Source organism: Pavona decussata, unplaced genomic scaffold (genome assembly GCF_977016875.1).
Source record: "Pavona decussata unplaced genomic scaffold, jaPavDecu1.1 SCAFFOLD_21, whole genome shotgun sequence".
NCBI classification, from domain to species: domain Eukaryota; kingdom Metazoa; phylum Cnidaria; class Anthozoa; order Scleractinia; family Agariciidae; genus Pavona; species Pavona decussata.
The window spans coordinates 6,599,221-6,618,230 of NW_028145444.1; the positions used below are offsets into that span (position 1 = coordinate 6,599,221).

Genomic DNA, 19,010 nt, shown 5'->3' on the forward strand with positions numbered 1-19,010 from the left:
AACGTCTAGTAACGTAGTGTGAGACCCTTTCGAACCACCTTATATTATTTGACGCATTTTAGTACAGGGAACAAACTTGGGACTATCGAGATCACCATGGTTACAATGACTCAAGAGGCATTCAACTGCACCGTGAATTTTAATTCATCCAACTAACACCTCTTGACTTCCTGTCGCATCTTCGAATGTTCCTGCTCCAAAGATTTACTTTTTTGTTTACGTTGCGTCTCTGCTTCTCTGGATTCAATTGTCGTTGACAAGCAAATATAGCTTGCCAGGAGCTTATGTCATAAGCTCCTGAGCTTGCTGAAAACCATTTGGCACTTTAGCTCAATCGGAATTGTACAGGTGAAATAAATAAACGGACAAAATTAACTAACGATTGGGAAGACACTTAAAAATGTAGAAGAATTAAAAAAAAAATTTAAACCGTACCGAAAACGAGTGAGTAGCAATGCGGATAAACATTCACTGTTGCAGAACGGAATTGAATTGCTTGAAGAGTTAATTTTATCGGATAGATCATAATTAAAAGAGTATTAAAAATTTATTCCAAATTCTGAAATAAAAAAATCTTGCAGTGAATAGATCTTTTTTTGGACTTAATTTCAAAGCCGAACAAAGCACAGTAAGCCACATGTTGCCCAAATTGGCTAGCTGAGGACGATAATTTTCAAGCAAAGTTGGAAAAAAAATTCAGCAAAGCTTGAAGGAAAAACATACCAGGTGAGAATACAGTGGGTTCAGACGGTCCGCATTATAATTTTGATTGGTCGAAATTACGCGCCATTGTGGCAAGAGGTGTTTTGATTGGTTAAAAAATGACAATATTTTTATTGAGAAATTGACGTTGCTTTGCAAATTTCTTGAGCAAACTGTGCGAACAGAATTTTGTTCGAGCGAAATGCCGGTCGAAAATAACACTGTTTAGCTGGGGTTTCAAGCTAACGGGTTGAAAGGAGGAAACGTGGGTATTGTCTATCAATTACTGGTAGGTTTAGTCTCGTGCTTATGTTTATCGTAACCAGCTCATTTTGGGATCATTTGCGGCCATGTTTGCGGGTGACCGTGTTTATTTCTCTCGCATACATCGTACTGATATTTTAGCTGAAAGAGTTAAAACACTCTCGATTTTATCAGTCTCTCGAAGATTATCGCACGTATTTCGTGTTCACATAAACAGATTTCTGTAACTTCGACAGAATTTATTAGAAAGCTTCACTGTCGAAGTTCACTACCAGCGGCTTGAAGCTTCGCCGATCGAGGATCTTACAGAAAAACCAAAACCACAACAATTAGGTTGTAATCTCAAGCGTTAAACGAAGGCTGGTTTTCTTCATTTATACAGCAGAATCAAGTTTACACCTATTCAGTTCAATACATACATATATTTTGACATCATTTTCATTTGAGGGACAGCAAAACGGCATGATTTGAGATTTTGCCGAGGTCATTTCCTGTCAGTGTTTTACGTATTTCCTCTCGCCTGAAAACTTTAAGTTTCAGTGAGTTTAGCCCACACACACTACTCAAGACATCCGTGTTCAATTCACGTAACGGTATGTCAGTTCGTGTTCGAATTGCAAAGGAGTTACGATAATCGAGTTGAACTTAATCGGTAGAAGACCTCAGATTGTTCGCTTTTAGATCCAGGAAATTTCAGTTTAAACGCCAAGCTTACGTGTCGTCGCGGTAATGTGGTTATCAATTCAAGAATTTCTTCTATCGCGGAGTGCTGATGCTGTAGAGCTAATCTAACGCTTTATTTTCATAAACACAGTTCATTTTGCCGCTGTGCTTTTATAAAAGACTGAGTTCATTGACAATATATTTCTGTTGCTGGGCAGTCAACTCCTGAAACAAGCTCATTTGCGTATGATTTTAATATCCCTCAGGTACACGGTCCCGCGGCAATGGCAAAGAAACGAAAAAGATAGACGGAATTGAAGCTTGCTCTGAGTCCACGATGCCTGTGGAGGATAAACGACATAAAGGGCAAACAACTGCAGTACTCAGGTTGGTCAATTAAGGAGTTTTATAACAAATGTTTTCGCTTTAATTTAGGACATATTCGCTTTAGGACTTAAGTGAAATCCGCGGCTTCGCTTTCGTATCATTTGCTTGATCGGTTTTCCCGCAGTTTGCGGGCTTTCTTGTAATTTTTAGGCCCGTTTTTAAATCATATACAGTGGTTCATGTTGACCTTCATATCTTCGCATGTTGGAATGAAGTGTTCTGCATTGAGATCATGCATAAAAGACAGTATTATTTTGAAGACAATATCGATCGTCAAGTACCTTCACAACTCATTTCCCCCGAGACCTGACCTTTACTTGTCTTGTAAACTCTGCGAACGTGCTGCTCCGAATGAAAACATTTCTGCACGTTAGAAAGAGTCTCTTCTTGATTTTAAACACCAGTTCAAGATACATCTAGGTATAGCAGGTCCACAATTTAATGTCAGCAAAACTCTAAGCGCTCCGTAAATGTAATTTTCGATTTTCAATATTGGAGCTAAACCCGTCTATGTATTTATCAACAATAAGCTTAATATATGCTATAGATAACCGAAGTTTTCAAATCAACCATACCTAAGTGGCCGGTAATAAAATCGATCTGCCTTAAAATGTTATTTTATATTTTTGTTCTCTGATTATGAAATTCAAAACTGCATCATTTTCATGGTTCAAATCCTTTGGAATGAATTTGCGGTAAGCGATAATACTACATTTTGTAAATTCTGCGTGAGATTATAAAATTTAATTAAACAATTTAGCGAAGTACAGTGTAATGAAATGCGTCTTACCGAACATAACTGTATAAATGATACATTTTGGAATATTTCAAATATTTTGCAAACTTGTCAGTTTAATTAGATTACATGACGTGAAAACATAATTTCGTCACAATTTTCATTTATTCCTAATGCAAAACAAAATACAACTAAGTGCTTAATTTAAAGGTATTTGTCCTTATTTTGTTTCGAACAGTGATATTTAATACAGAGAAATTTTTCTTAATTAAAAGCCATTTTTATTTGAGGTTATTTTTTTCCCGTTTCTATACATTATTTTGGAACAGTTGTTTTTTCCATATTTCTGATTGTCAAAACTCAGTTTGTTTTACACAATAAAAGATAGTATGTTATTGTTTGTTTTGCATTTGTCATATTTTTCGTCTTTGTTGAAACCAAGCAGGGTTTCCTTGCGTTTCAAAGTGTGTCTATATGACCTGCTAGTTCTTAATTAATTTTCATAAACTGCTGTCAAGCAGTCTAATTAATTATAATTCTATTGTTGTCAATGTCAGACAAAATTATCAACATTCTGGAAATTAGGGTGGCTGCACACAGTTTGTTCAAGCTTGACAGGTGTAAGTGCGCGCAAGCTCGACAGGTACATGTAGTAAGCCCACTAGGGTTGTGGTAAGCAAATATGGCGTTGATAAAGCGATCCATCAATTTTATATCAAATGGATCACAACATCAAGTTTTGTTCTTAAAATAATTCAGTTTCTCGTTTGTGAACCCTTTTTCTTTTATTACCGAACAAAGAAAGTGAGTTTACGAAGAGCTAAGCCTTTTTGCACGTTTTTCATCTTTGCTGTGAAAACCCAATTAAAAGCCACGCGCGCATGTATTTGACCAAAAAATTGCGACTGGTTGTTTTAGTAGAAATGTACTGTTGTCTTGGGAACCGCTTATTAGAATTTCATGAAATTTGACAAAACAGTAGTTCTCTAAAAGCGTAACTCGCCTACAAACAAAAACCCAAATCTGACAGACTCTATCTTCACAAAACATTAAAGTGCAAAACCATTATTTTACAGGAGATCCCTCTGTTAAAACTAAATGAAAGCAGCGTCACCATGTCAGTATTTTGTGAGTTTTTCTGGAGACAAAAAAGTGGAAAAAATCCAACGAGCATATTCTCTAAAAATTAAGGAAAACTATCATTTGTGGACGGTTAATAGGTCTTTGCATTGCCATGGCAATGGCATCTAGCTCAACAACAAGTATCAAAATTTATTCCTTCTTAGTTAATCTTGCACAGCACCATGTTAATTTTGGGCACCCTGAAGAATATAGTTTACAAATAACGTTTACTGACACCTGCATACTAGAAAATTGTTTTGCCACCTTTAGTATACCATATTCATTCAAAGGAGTTTTTATGAGCTTATTTTTTGAGGACTTATTATTACAGGGAATTTTTTTATATCAAATTGAATTTGTTGGGGTTGACACCAAGCTTAAATACAGCTAATGCTAATAATCCATGGACATATAAAATTATTTGGGGGGAGGGGGTGAGGAGGTCAGGCTAACTACTGTATTAGAACAGTTAATTTTAGGATATGTACCCACAAACTGGTTCCAAATGAATATGCTCCAAAAATCAAGCTGGATTTGCCCTTTGTTCAATTATTTGTCCCACAAATTCTGAATTCGTGGGACAAGTCGCAGGGACCAAATTTTGGTCCCTGTGACTAGATTGGATGAAAATGGGTAGTTCACACGAAGGGACTACAATCCTGGCCAAAAATAATGGGACGATTTGCAAAATTAATCACGAACTATTCCCCCGCCCCCCCCGCCCCCAAGCAATGTTGTTACGATGCTGAGTTTATCTACAGTCCGAATGATTCCAGTTGCGCTCAACATTGTTTGGGGGGGAGGGGGCTTTCCAAAAATTGCAAAGACAGCTTAATAAAAGTGTTGAAGACCGGCTTAAGATATAGAGAATGAAGATGTTCACTGACAATGCTGTTTTGTGTTGCTGTCCCGGGAATTTTTGGCCAGGATTGTCTGAAAAAGTGGTTTTGCAAAAAAACTCGTTATATCTTTAGAAAAGATAAATATTTCATGCGTTTTATTGCTTGTACATGAAGTTAATGTTGTTTCAAGTCTCAAGGGTTACATATGGTCGCATTTTTTAGTCGTCATAGAAAAGAGGACTTAGACCGCGAGTTCTTGTTGTAAGGCTTACCGTGCGTATTTGCTAAGTGGAAACATTGGAATGTAAGTTACTAGCGGTCAACCACGTCATATGGTGCGTATTTTTGCTTTGGCCAGTAATCAAGTCAAGGAAGTTACTCTTTTTACCCGTTGGGTAAGCTTTGCGCAAATAGCTTTAGCGTGATCTCACCAAAATGCCAAACTGTGTCCTTATGGCCTTAGCAGGGGATCTCCACACGCTCATCAGATGTACATTATGTAGACTGCATGGAAAGCAGACTTATCCTCATAAATCGATATTTTGAGGAAGAAATTACAGCTAGAACATTACTAGTGTGGCAAATTGTTGGTATAGAAATTTACGCGGGCGTTTTTAAGTACTTTGGATGATAGTCCTACTGCAGTGAGAGATAACATCGCACAGCAGAATAGTAGAATAGAAGGGGGAATTGCTCTAGTTCCATTTTCGTGCTTTCCCTCCAGGACGATAGACCCAACTAGTAGCGTAAGAACCTCAAGCAGCACCGTCACATTATTTCTTTAACGTGGTTGTAGCTTTTCACTCAAACGTAAGGGAAAATAACTGCACTTCATTCAAAGACCGCTCCGTTCAAAGCCAGTTAAGCTGTAAGTCACGCACTGCGTGACATTGAACTTGCTATGTTTCAATACGTAACAGTTCTCGTGGTCATTTCTCGCTCATTCAAATCGTGTTGCAGCGAAGAAAACGGCTTGTTTCCAGGTAAACTTTTCTCCCAATGAAAGAAAGATTGTTTCCTCTTCTATTCTACCCCTTTTGACCACAGCACAAGTTCGTCTTAGTACTTTGGCAACATTTCTCACCCGTGTCGCAATAAAAAATCTAAGCTGATTTTGAATTATTTTTACGTAATGGGGTGAGAAATGTTCGAAAATAGATTTACTTTGTGAAATGCATTTAGGAAAGCATTTCAGCATGGCGATCAAATGATAAAGAAAGCCTTTACACGCTGAAAAAGGTAATAAAGTGTCAACAAACATCGCAAAATGACTTTAAAGTGGTGAGAAATGTAGCCGAGAAATGTTCGGACAAATGTTTTGATGACGTATTGTATCTGTTTTGAGTGGTCACGCAATACGCGCGATTTGGCAAAACAGCCACCGCTAGGAATTAAACGTTTCTGCTCTTAAAGTGATATTCGTCTCCAATAGTGGGAAAAGCGCCATCTCGTATTCTTTTAAAATTTGTGTTCGTGTTGTCAATGGCACCTGCCTAACACAAAACTAAGAGGGCGTCGGAGGTCGCAAAAAGATGTTCGTCTTTACATCCAACATCTGGGCTCCTAACCTCTCTCGGAACAGGCAAGTAGACTGCATCTAACTACGGACCATCGCTGATAAAATATACCCTCTCCATTTGGCTACAGTTTTCGAAAGATTTTTATCTCTGTCAGTGCTTCTATGTGCATACTTTGCAAAATAACTACGCGCACGCATATCGACGTCTGAAAACAAATATCCGTTCCTCATCTCTTATTCCAATATTCGCGACTGTAACTAACTTTCACTTTTTACGGCACGGTGATGATGGGGATAGCCATAACACTCTTGACTTTAACAAAAGGAACCTCCAAATTGTCTTCAAAATGATATAATTTGCCAATTTAAAAGCAACGCTAAAATCAGACAATCCTGGCCAAAAATAATGGGACGATTTGCAAAATTAATCACGAACTATTCCCCCGCCCCCAAGCAATGTTGTTACGATGCTGAGTTTATCTACAGTCCGAATGATTCCAGTTGCGCTCAGCATTGTTTGGGGGAGAGGGGGCTTTCCAAAAATTGCAAAGACAGCTTAATAAAAGTGTTGAAGACCGGCTTAAGATATAGAGAATGAAGATGTTCACTGACAATGCTGTTTTGTGTTGCTGTCCCGGGAATTTTTGGCCAGGATTGTAGTCCCTTTGTGTGTGCCGTCCTTAAGTGTAACCACACCTGGTCCAGACCAGCTCCATTTGGGACTGATCCCAAGTGAAAATAGGCCTAGCATCTGAGGTTGGAGGATTATAATATTATAGGGGGTTATTCAGAAATTTATGGTGTTGTATATTGATGATTGAGAAAAAATTGTGATGCTGTTAGCTAGGACAATATTTCCTCAGTATCAGTTTTTGGAAAGAATTGGTGATAGCATTATTAAGCTTTCCTAAATTGAAACTGATGGCAAAAGCTTTTTCACAAAATTAATCAAAATGACCATGATAATAAAATACATGAAAATAGATCTTTTTAAATAGTTAGAAAAAGCTACTAAACAGGGTTTGATAGTGCTGTTTCAAAAAATCTGATGACTGTCATATAATGCATTATTTTGGGCTCTATATTTATGCATTTTGCAATACATTATATTTCTGGCTCTAATTACAACTTAGGTTCTCTCTGCTCCAGATGTTAAATCATAGATTTATATCTCCAAGATTAGTACAGTGTTATATTTACGTTTATTTTGTTATCGTACAAAGTCCTAAGGAAAGGTACAGTATATTGTTGTTGTTGTTGTTGTTGTTGTTCTTCTTCTTCTTCTAAACCAGTGTTTTTGGGTATGATTTTAATGACCTTGTTGCTTTTGGTTGTTAATTATGAACATCTTTAATACATTGTACACATTATAAAGAGATAATTTCTTACCCTCCTGTATAAAAATAAGTACTCTACGTAGTGTTTATTATCGTAAATGTTGGTGTTGTGAAAGGCTAATAATAAAAAAAAAAATTTAAAAAAAATATGTAACAATGTTAATGCATCATTTTTTCTCTTTAGAGACAATGAGGAGAAAGATTTGTCACGACTGCTTGACTTGCTCAACACTCCAGCCAGCAAACAGCAGGTTTGTGCCTTTAACATACACTGTGTAGATGTTTTACTCGTTGTCTGTGTAGAAAATTTTTTGAGCTCCACAGGGGCAATGAAAAACATAAGCAACAAGTAAAAGTAATGTCTGTGAGTATTGTCTAAAAAACTACCAAGAGAAGTGATTTGTTTGAAATGGTGAAATGGGAGACGAAGAAAAAAATCTGCGTCCGTCATGGGAATTGAACACATGACCTTCCAAACACCGCTTGGATGCTCTGGGGAGTCAAGCCTAAGCTTGGCAAGGGAGATCCCCATGGAAGTCCAGGGCTCTCCACTGGCTATTATGTGTGCATATAGGTGCTGTTGACTGTTTGTATTAAGCATCTTTGGAATTATTTTTAGTTATTGGTTTTGATTTGTGCGACTGTGTTTCATAAATCCATTTGTGTTTTAGCTTCCATCTATTTCGTGGGTAACAGATGAGAATCAGAACACAACTGTCAATCCCTGGGCTTCACAGGTGAATGCTCTGCCGCACCAACACCAATCAACTGAAGCTCTGGCTTTGGAAAAATTCAGGTTAGAATCATCTTTGGAGTGATGTATAATAATATTATGCATGCATATTTTTAATTTGCCAACAAGTCTAACTTCTGTCCACTCACAACAGTTCCAGGTATCAGGGTGTCAGGAATTTCAGCTCACACAATCATCAAGTCTACTTTACCCAGGTATGTGAAATGAAAAAAATATCTCATCTGGAACTTTGTGGTTTGACAAGTACTCTTTACAGGCATTGGTAAATTTCCCCTAAATGTCCATTATGCTGTTGACCAGATGCGAGCGGAAAAGGCCATCTTAGTTTCGACCTGCACAGATGGACGTATTCTGTCCATTATTTTGAACTAATATATTGGTTCGTTCTCAAAGCGTGAGACTGAAATACACACTTTTAGATGTGTATTTTGTAGTGTCATGCTTTGGGACCAGGAAATACATGCTTTTAGATGTGTCCATCTGTATGGGTCGAACGATAGCTTTTTCAAGTCGTATCAGGTCAGCAGTATTAGAAAACTCTCAAATAATAATTATATGAGAGTTATTTGAATTATTATTGTCTGAACATTGTTGATATACTGTATTTCTGTTTAGGCAGGTCCAGATTCTTGGGTCCTCCATAATTTGACTCTAGTGATAACATGCATGTGTATCTGCCTCTGTGTGTAACGCCCTGGTAAAATGGGGCATGATAGTTGATGATAGTTGATAATAGTTTAAACTTGCTCACTCATTTGACCACGAACTATCATGCACTATCGTCGATTATCGTCAACTATCATTCACTTTGAGCGTGTTCAAATACATTGTACATGTACTGGTACTGCACTGTACATGATAGTTTTCCCGTTTGACCACACGAATGATAATTGATAATAGTAGATGGTAGTTTTGACTATCATCAACTATCATCGACTATCATGTGCCGTTTGACCAGGTCATAAGGGTTCCTTCTCATACATGTACTAGATGCACTTTGACAGATTCACTTGTGGAGTAATGCACACTTCCACTTAACAGATAATCATGTAACTTCAACATGAAGGATGGGTTAAGGCTGCACCAGTGATATCTCTAAGAACAGGTTACTGGTGAATTTCATTGTCTGAAAGAGGTCTTGTCACCGGCTGAAATTTCAACAGAACACAAATTAACTTGAGACTATTTTTAAAGGTGCACAGTCCAAACGAGTAAGCTGGGTTTATTAATGATGCTGCTGAGGTTTTCCTTAGCCACATCCGTGCTCCAATACAGACGCCATTATGGAAGATGTTTTTTACATGCATGTACATGTACAAATCTCTGATGTAGAAATCTACAACATACATTTTCTTTGCCAAGCTTACATGTAAATGGGGCCTCTCATGAGTTTGGATCTAATGTGACATAATTAATGTATCCATTAGTGCCCCTGTTAAATTCATTCCGATTTGTCTTATGCGATGTTCTATTATTCATTTTATGTGTAGATCTTCACAGCCCTGGTAAAGCAGAGAGTCTGTTACCTGTAAGTACTTCAGTGTATAAGTGACAGCTTAGTCCATCATGGAACAAAAATGTACAGTCACTTCTACATGTAGTTTTGCAGTGCATTGGTAAAATGAACCCTGAAGTTGTACAATATATGAACATGTACGTGTACAATCCTCTGCTACATTTGTACGTTGTAACATTTCTTGGCCAAGCTTTGAATCCCTTTCTCCAACTTGAATAAACAATAATTTCTGTTTTTTCTTTTCAGTGAATGGATTGAAAGAGTTCCACCAGAGAATATCCTCAGAGTGTTGATTTGTCTCAGAATGTTAATGAGGGATCCTGTATTCCAGGTAGAATTAAAATTTTGTTTCTTTAGGGCACCAAGTTGCTTGAAAATGCAAGTTGCACTTACAGTGTATATTATGTGACACATGAGAACTAGTGCATGTCCAGTTTCCTTGAGTAGCTACAGTTGGGGCTTTCATAAGTTTTTAAGCAGTTGGGCAACTGAGGTTTGCACACTTGGCCATAGGCAAGTTACATGAAACTCGGATATGTTTTTTATTTTTTATGGAAAAAGCCAGTCAAGATGTAAAAAGTAGTAAGACAAAGTCGTGTCCACAGACATTGAATTTGCCTGTTGCGCCACCCTTAATAAAACCTATAAAATTATTGATTGTTCAAGGATGTGGTTGACACATGCAGTACAGTTGTTAAATTTAGCTTGTGTTGCATCAAGCCATGAAGCATTACTTAAATCCTTAAAGTTCGTTGGGTAATTGAGTGATATGAACATATCCTTTAGTGTCTCGCTTTCACTGATGAAAGCTTTCTGTGTCGCGTACTAGCATTGAATTTTTCAGTTGCCAAGAAATCAGCTTATTCTTTTGTCTTCAACTTCTTTAGGTGGAGTTTTTTAATCTTGGTGGAGTCAAGGTTCTTTCAGAGGTAAGGCTGGCCGCTGAGGGTGTTTTTATTTCTAGGAAAAAGCCATGTACATTAATTTTGTACATGCATGAAATCAAAAACACAGAAACATTGTAGCTTTAGTCTATACATGTAAAACAGTCTCACTGTTAAATAAAAGTGTATTTTAATTAATAGTTTAAATACATGTAGTAATTGACACATATTGTTTCCTTTCCTCGTCATTCTATAGCGCCTACAACTACTGACTGAAAGTTACCTTGAGAATGGAGAGGAGCCATTTACTGTTGACATTTTGAAGGAAATGACGAGTAAGTACCTAAAATTTTGATTTAAGCAACAGCACATCAAACACATGTTACAATTTGACAACAGCAAAATGAATTAGTGGCTACAAATTTGTAGTTCAGTGACAGCAAAGCAAATCTATTGTACATGTACAGTGTAGTGACAGCAAATTTAGGTCATTGGTGACAAATTTAGCCAGCATCAAGGAATTGAATTTAGTGATAAGGAATGGAAATTTAGCAACAGCAAATTCAATTTAGTGACAACGAATTGACTTCGCAGACTGAATTGAATAGGCCATTTTATAGTTGTGTGTTTAGTGACCTGGCCTTGGATTAGAAGCGAGGCTGGGAGTGACCTTGTTTTGATACAAACCTCACCGTTTTTCATATGTAAATGCAAACTAGTTAGCATAAGAACAGCATGATCTACATATGAAAAGCACTGAGGTTTGTATCAAAACAAGGTCACCCCCAAGCAAGGCCAAGTCACTAAGCACACAACTGTAAAATGGCTCATTAAATTAAGCAAATTAAGCAAATTTTGAAACATGGATGACCATGCCCCTCATGATTGAGGATTATTTTTGGACTTGGTGTGGTGTCCATTCAAATTGATTACAGAGAGGAGCGTGAATTTTTTCGCACTTTTCGCACTTTCGCACGCAGGATTCAAGTGATGAATGAAAATCTGTTGTATGTGTACACCACCTGGAAATTTTTCCCAGTAACATAAAAAATTATAGTGTTGTATCCTTTGCCTTTGGCTGGTACTCTGTGGATACATGTATTTTACTCTAAAGTCACTGCATGAATTATACTCAGTCAATTTGTTTGATCTGAATTTTGTGGCTTGGATAGAATTTTGATTGCATTTTAAAATAAATTAATATATTTTTGCAATTGTTCAGGAAGTACTCACTTTTGTTGTTGTATAATTTTTGCAGACATTTGTCAAAAGCTATCTGCAGATGTCAAACAGAGGGAATGGCTTGTAGCCTGCTGTACTCACAAGGTATTGTCAGTGTTCCAATTGACTTTCAAAGGCAAGAGGTCACTGAAGAATTTTAAGGGGTCAACAGGTGTACCTTTATAAAAATCTTAACCATTTTAATCTACTGGGTCAGGAAGTCAGCTTTCTTGGGTTTTTGACCTGAGACCCCTCTGTTATCTGGAACACTGTACAGCTGTATGCAGATACATGTACGTCAACTTAGATGTTTGCAATATACACATGTAAAGTGTGCAATGTAGTTACTGTAACAGCCATTGTGCTCTGTATAATTTGTGTTACCACAGTTCACTGCCAAATAAATTGCAGTCAGTGATTGTGGGTGAATTATGCATAAACATACATACATGCTTTAAGGGGTCAGAATTGTGGACAACAGCGTGTCCAGGCTTTCTGTGCAGTCAGTCAGTGAATTCTGTGTAAATTTTTCTTTATTCCAACTCTATTTTCCTTGACAGGCACTTGTTCTACTCCTATCGGCCAGTGACGTCATGGTTCTTCACTGTTCTCTGTATGCACTGATTGGCTTAGCACAAAGGTTAGTCAGCAATAAAATATGTGTTTCTTTAGTGAATGGTTTACTTTTTGGATCACGTTAACACAACCCTATCAAATCCAGCATTCATGGTACATGTAGTTTTAAATTGCAATTGCCATTACCAGACATACAATGTTGGTAATGATTGTGCAGTTGTGTACGTGTGTTGTAGATAAACATTGTATAAATCATGTTAGAATTAACTATTGATATCATTGTTTGTAAAAGAAACATTTTCTCTTACAGCAGTTACCAACCACAGGTGACCTTCAAAAAGGTCGGATAAAGTTTCGTTTTGGTGCACGCCAATCAAAAGAAAGCCATTAAATTATTTTGAATTCAGACAAGATTTCAAGGCAAAAGAGCCAAGGAATTGACAATTTTATCTGTTGACTAATGGTAAAACTTTTTCAAAGTTGATTTCCAACCCAGTTTAACTAATAGAAAGGACATTGTTTAGAGGGTACCATATTTCCTAATGAAAAATTTTTAATTACTGCATGTGATAACTTGCAAAATCAGCAGTACATGTAGGTCACATGTTATTGGTAACTGCTATATAATGCATTTCATAGTACATTTTTTGTCTTCACACATGCATACATGTGTATATTTCATGACATTTTGTCTCTATCAGTGAAAGACCTCGAGCCCTGATCGGTGAACTGAACTGCACTGAGATACTGTTGAGAATACTGCAAGAGTACGACATGCTTTCCAAAACGTAAGTCATTAAAAGGAAGAGTTAATTTTTCTTAGAAAATTCAATAATTAATCAATTCATATTTTTTTGTTCTGTAAGTCACATGTTAAAACTACATGTACAGTATAACTTTGTGTCCTATATTTAAATTCTTTAAAAAAGCAAAACAGAAACAGCAAGAATTACCGGGTTATAGATGCACTTTTAAGCAGTAGAGACCAAACATTTTGTGACATTTGCAGCATTCATGGCAAAGTAATATTTAACTGCTAGCCACATGTAGCTTTTTAAGACATTTTCTTAAATTGTGGTTTTGATATTATTTGCTCAGTTTGGCAGCTGGACTGCTTAGGATTTTGTGTGCCGACAGTAACATCAGGGAACAAGTGAAAGTGTTTGACGGAATTCCAATATGTTTAAGGTGAGAATAAGACTTTGCTATGACCTTTTCATGGAAATCACTTTAATTGAATTGTAACAATATTTTTGGGCAGAACTACTGTACACACCTCCCATGTAGGCTAATACATTTTTTTAATTATCTTGACAAAAATAGTGTCTATAGTTCGAAAACTTAAATTTCAAATTAAACCACTGTTGATTTATGTTTTCTCAGGTTAAATTACTCAAAAATTAAACCATTAGCAAAGGGTTAACTTTTCATAACTTCCAGTGAATCTGTGTTTCCAGATAAAATTTTTTTGTAATAATTACAAAAATTTTGCGATTTTTGAGCAATTTTTTTAGACTAAAATCATCATTTAACGTTACACTGTAAGTTTATATTCTTATATAATTATATTTTATAAAATATTGTTCTTTTTGAGACGTTAAAACTGGATTAAATTTATATTTGTTACAGTTTGCTCCACTGTGATAATCACAAGTTGTTGTGGAATGTGGTGAGTAAATGTGTCGTCCTGTGTACAGGATTGACATTATTTTTCTGGACAAGTCAATGAAAATTTTGTTTTTGTTGGTTTTTTGGTGTGGTGAAGATTTGGTAAAGTTTCTCTTATTCATTGTCAATACATATTTTTTGTTCTCTGTTTTGTGTAATAATTAGGTATGGATTATTGTGCAACTGGCAGAAGATGCAGACTCTAGTAATGACATCCGACACCTTGGTGGAATACCTCTTCTACTGGCTCTATTACAGTAAGAAAAGCTTTCAAAAGTCATCCTCTTGTGTTGACATCACATTCAGGGGAATACGTGGTGCACTTTTATCAGTCAGCCGTAGTGTGTTAAATTCTGTTGAGCTGTAAGATACCTTGATCGGTAACATTTTAACTATACACTGTATCTTATGTGTTTACAGAGATCGCAAACCAGGCAGTGATTTGTTATACCTCGGTTCTGACAGTTCAAAAGCGTCCATCAGTGCCGAGGTTAGTGAGATGTGCATTGTAACGTTTTTTAAATGTGCTGAACACATTATGTAGTAATAATCTCATTCTTGAATGCTTTTTTTTTTTATGTAAGGTCAAATTCTCCTTTTGTTTCATAAGTGAATACAAGGCAATTTGGAAGGAGAATCTAACAATTTATCAGAAGTCACTTAGGGCTTTTTTCCAGGCACCCCTTCAATTAAGGGCTGAGAGCATAACCCTCTTATGTTAAATTTTCTCTAAGTGCCTGACGTTTAGCAAGTGGCTTTCAATTTAGTTAATTAATTAATTAATTAATTAATTAATTATCAAGTGTAAACTTATTGCATGTTATCGTTTTTTGTAGCCAGCAGATGTCGAATCTGGTGAAGAAACGATACCTTTGAAAATTGGTGAGTTGGACTTCAAGATTGCCAAAAGTGCTATTCTCTTCTAGTTCATTCCGTTACATGTACATAAAATGCCACTGTTCAATTATAACTAATTTGTTTTTTGTTTGTTTGTTTGGTTTTTTTTTCATTTTAGCTGTTTGTTCTGCTCTGACTGAACTTGTTGTCAATGATACCAATGGACAGCAAATTGTACAGGTTTGTATATTGAGAATCTGATATATAATCTTTGGGCTAGCAAGGTTAATGTACCTTGTAATGTATCTTGTAATATACATATAGCTGTAGTTATCCGGCAATTTAATATTTATGATATCCCTCAACTTGAATTCCGTAGTGCAGTTTGTTAAAAACAGCAGTTTAATGATGTAAGTAAACTTTTGAGTTTTTGGATTCGCAATGGTTGAATAGAGTGTCCATGTAACTTTCACTCATTATAAATCTGTTTTCTTTTTCAGTCCAATGGTATTTATCTTCTTGGTTTGCTTATTCTGCCACAAGAAACATCGACCCCAGATGAAGCAGCTTCTGTGGACCATCTGCAGGTAACGTTGTCATGCAATGTGTGTCTTTGGCAAACTTCCGTCTCGTCATGCGTTGTGTCGCAATGCCTCTCTTTGGCAACCTTCCCTCTCGTCGTGCGTGACAAACATCAACTCACGAAGAGAGCAAACGCAGTCATCAACCAGAGAACTGCACACACAAAGGGAAAATAAATATTTTTTCTAATTTTTCTTAAATATGTTTTCACCGTTGGAGGCTTGGGTGAACAGGAAATAATGAAGTCATACAGGCCTAAACTGTGTGCATGCTTGAGCTCTGCTAAACATCCGCAAGTGTTGTCATAACTTACGAGAACAAGGAAAAAAGTCGCCTTTTCCCATTGTGAAAATAGAGTCATATTTAACGTCTCCCACCCCATTACAGCTTAGCCTCCTGTGCAGTCGTGTTTAGCGGAGTTGTATTACCTTCATTCCCTCTAAAAAACGACTGCTTGGGAGGCTAACTACAGCGCACCTGTGTAACTTGTTTTTTCATCGACTTTGTTGTTTCTTTTTGCAGAAAAGTGCTTTCAGAGCCTTGAGGTGAGTTATTTTCCTTTTCTCACTGGTACAGCTTTAGCGCTATGGACTATCTTAACAGTGCGTGTAGAATCAAACCATTTTGTATGATTTTTTCGTAGGTTTCTTTTCAGTATGGAACGAAATCGCCAATTATTTAAAAGGTGAGAGAGGCATTTTGATTTATTGGCGATATAGACTTGTCGATGTCGACCCGTCAATGTGGCATCTAAAGAAAGTGGTCAAAACTACTATACTCGAACACGAACCCCCAAACCACAAAATAGATGTTGGTCTCTGCCTGTACCCCCGTTCCTCAACCTCGAAAGATGGTGTCTTTATTGCATAGCCACACCTCTATCCAGCAGTAAAAAATGACAGATTCAAACCTCACTTTTCTTGTTTATCTAGCAATGCTGACTCTTGCTAGCTGAATATTTCTGTGTGAATTCAAGTTTTAAAGGCAATAAAATTTTGTCATGTTAATTTTCACGAAATAGGTGGTGTCTTCGATAACCGCCCTACCCCAGACAAGCTGGGTCTTTTTCGGACAAACTTGTCATGACCTAAATTTGTCTTAGATGTCGCAGTCTGTATTCATTATCATTGTTTGTCGTCTGGTTTTCAGGTTGTTTCCTCCTGATTTGTTTGAGAAGTTTATTGACGTTGGGCATTACGTCAGGGACTTGAACGCCTACAAACCTCTTGTTGACAAGATTTCTACTTTAACGGTAATTACTCAAGCTCTTGTCTTTTATGGGCATTAAACTAAGCCACACGCATAGGGGAGCGCTGTATAGAGATAAACTAAAGAAATTGGCAATTCGTCACCTGTGAAATTTAACGCAATACATGTACATGAAAAACACACACACACACACATAAAAAAAAACCAAACTGTCAAACCCGCAATCAATCAGCCAAGTACAGTAACCACGCCTCCTAATACAGAAGTATTTTTACGCGGTTTATGACCATGCGGGAAAAGCAATAGCAAGGGCAATTTGAATCCAAAAAGAAAATTGGGGGTAACCACGCATTTTTTAGAGATAATTAAGCAACAATAATTCCAAAAAGCGTTAAAATACAGGACGCCTAAGGAAAGAGGGCGGCAAAATGTCTTGGTGTGACCAACGTGACACCTGATCCCATGAAATATACTAGTTGTCACGTTGGTCACACAAGGACAACTTACCGTCCTCTTACTTCAACCGTTCTACTGCATAAACTGACTGAAAGAAGAGACTGCGTACTGCAGACTACAGACAGGTTATCACGTGATATCTTTCTAACTTTCCATGTCTTTGTTGGCAAGGAGGAGGATATCTCAGTCATCAGAAACAACATCCTAGCGACCAATCAGAACAAAGCTCCCAGCCATTCTGTTGGTTCCTATGAAGTACTGGAACTGCTTGGATCGGGTGCGTTTGGCAGTGTGTATAAGGTGAGGGATAAATTTGTCACACTCAAATTAACTGCAGGGGATTTGGAGATTATTCAGTGCAATCTTGAACTTGAAATGGCTCAAACTTAACTGAAGTCGAATGTCGTTTCCATAATTCAAATGCGGGGATTTTGAGTTAAACCAACGTTTATTCTCTGAACAAATGAAGCTAATCCGGAATGAGGTTTCTGTTAGTCCTGCTTCGAGCAAGCAGGCCTTCATAAGTTTTTCTTGGAGACGTTATTTAACAATTATCCTGCGAAATCGCGGGGAATATCGCCTGATTTTTACGGCCGAGTTGAAATCAGAGGATATTCCACAAGATTGAGCAGGACAATTGTTTTATTATTCAACACATTGACAACAAAGCACGTTTTTATTGCAGAAAAGCTTGAGACGATCTTTATTTTGCCATTTTCTCCTCGACACACGATATTACGTATATCGCAGGATATCTGTTGTGTACGGACGACGAATATCGAGTGGATCATGACCTTTATTGGGCTGTGTTACAAGGTGTTGAATAATAGCATTTCATGTGCGTTTTTATTGGTTCTTTCAGGTGAGAAAGAAGAATGCTGGTCAAAGCTTCCTGGCCATGAAAGAGGTATGATACTAAGTAAACTGGAATATTTGAACGTTTGTTTTATAAGCAAGTAATTTAGTTTTCATATCCTGCTTTATATCCTTACCTTGCGAGTTTCAATCGTTTCAGATGTCTGTACACAATGCTGCTCTGGGAAAAACGGCCAAAGAACGAGACAAGAGCGTTGGTGAAATTGTCAATGAAACGAAGATCATGAAAGAACAGGTAAGAATCTTTGTTTGCCGGGATTTTTCAGTTGAAGGGATTTTGTGTTGACTTTTCCACTTTCCTCACTCCTTAGCTGAGACATCCAAATGTTGTCAAGTACTTCAAGGCTTTTAAAGAAAGTAAGTGCCAAGTTTTACTTCCTTGTGTATAATTAAAAACTGCTTTTCGGACCAGCCGTGAATTTTATTATCTTTTCCTCAATTGGAACTCCATGCTAAAAACTGTTTGCAATAAAATAAGGTAACTCAACAACAACATCATCATCATCATTATAGTTGTTTCGTACACTCTGTTTTTTTTATAAGAACGTCTAATTTTGGAGCTGAGGCTGAACGTTCTCATCTTTTTTTGCGATTTGAGGCTGAAAACGTTCTTTAGATGTTCTTATATTACATGGTATACACTACATGTATTTCAGTAAATTAATGCGGACGTGACCAGGAAACCTATCAAAGTGCATTGCCTGCTGAGATATGGTATCAACAACTGCTGATTATGACAAACCGAGATGTGTGTCACCATTGTTAATGTTATACAAAACATGCCCTTAAGTATTTTGGTTAATTTACATTTGTTAGCTTGATTTTATATTCAGATTAGCAAAATAAAAACGTTCTTAAT

General features: G+C 36.9%; 1 protein-coding gene across 4 annotated transcripts in view; it reads left to right on the plus strand.

Annotated features, from left to right (window-relative positions):
• The first annotated feature begins 852 nt into the window (after positions 1–852).
• LOC146486506 (serine/threonine-protein kinase Nek10-like) overlaps positions 853–19,010 on the plus strand; it is a 28,771-nt gene continuing 10,613 nt past the window's right edge. The window contains exons 1-26 of one of the 4 annotated variants that reach the window (XM_085101318.1): positions 853–991; positions 1,896–2,016; positions 7,757–7,823; positions 8,244–8,368; positions 8,460–8,520; positions 9,817–9,854; positions 10,089–10,173; positions 10,730–10,771; positions 10,983–11,061; positions 11,985–12,052; positions 12,508–12,587; positions 13,225–13,311; positions 13,622–13,711; positions 14,153–14,192; positions 14,357–14,448; positions 14,612–14,681; positions 15,028–15,073; positions 15,207–15,268; positions 15,529–15,615; positions 16,133–16,155; positions 16,254–16,295; positions 16,760–16,862; positions 17,447–17,575; positions 18,138–18,182; positions 18,291–18,386; positions 18,463–18,508. In XM_085101318.1, the coding sequence (XP_084957444.1) occupies positions 1,967–2,016; positions 7,757–7,823; positions 8,244–8,368; positions 8,460–8,520; positions 9,817–9,854; positions 10,089–10,173; positions 10,730–10,771; positions 10,983–11,061; positions 11,985–12,052; positions 12,508–12,587; positions 13,225–13,311; positions 13,622–13,711; positions 14,153–14,192; positions 14,357–14,448; positions 14,612–14,681; positions 15,028–15,073; positions 15,207–15,268; positions 15,529–15,615; positions 16,133–16,155; positions 16,254–16,295; positions 16,760–16,862; positions 17,447–17,575; positions 18,138–18,182; positions 18,291–18,386; positions 18,463–18,508 (1,753 nt within the window). In that variant the 5' untranslated portion in view covers positions 853–991; positions 1,896–1,966. Of the gene's footprint in view, positions 992–1,424; positions 1,693–1,895; positions 2,017–7,756; positions 7,824–8,243; positions 8,369–8,459; positions 8,521–9,816; positions 9,855–10,088; positions 10,174–10,729; positions 10,772–10,982; positions 11,062–11,984; positions 12,053–12,507; positions 12,588–13,224; positions 13,312–13,621; positions 13,712–14,152; positions 14,193–14,356; positions 14,449–14,611; positions 14,682–15,027; positions 15,074–15,206; positions 15,269–15,528; positions 15,616–16,132; positions 16,156–16,253; positions 16,296–16,759; positions 16,863–17,446; positions 17,576–18,137; positions 18,183–18,290; positions 18,387–18,462; positions 18,509–19,010 lie in introns of those variants that run through there. The other 3 variants (XM_085101327.1, XM_085101346.1, XM_085101335.1) reach the window with 3 other exon arrangements.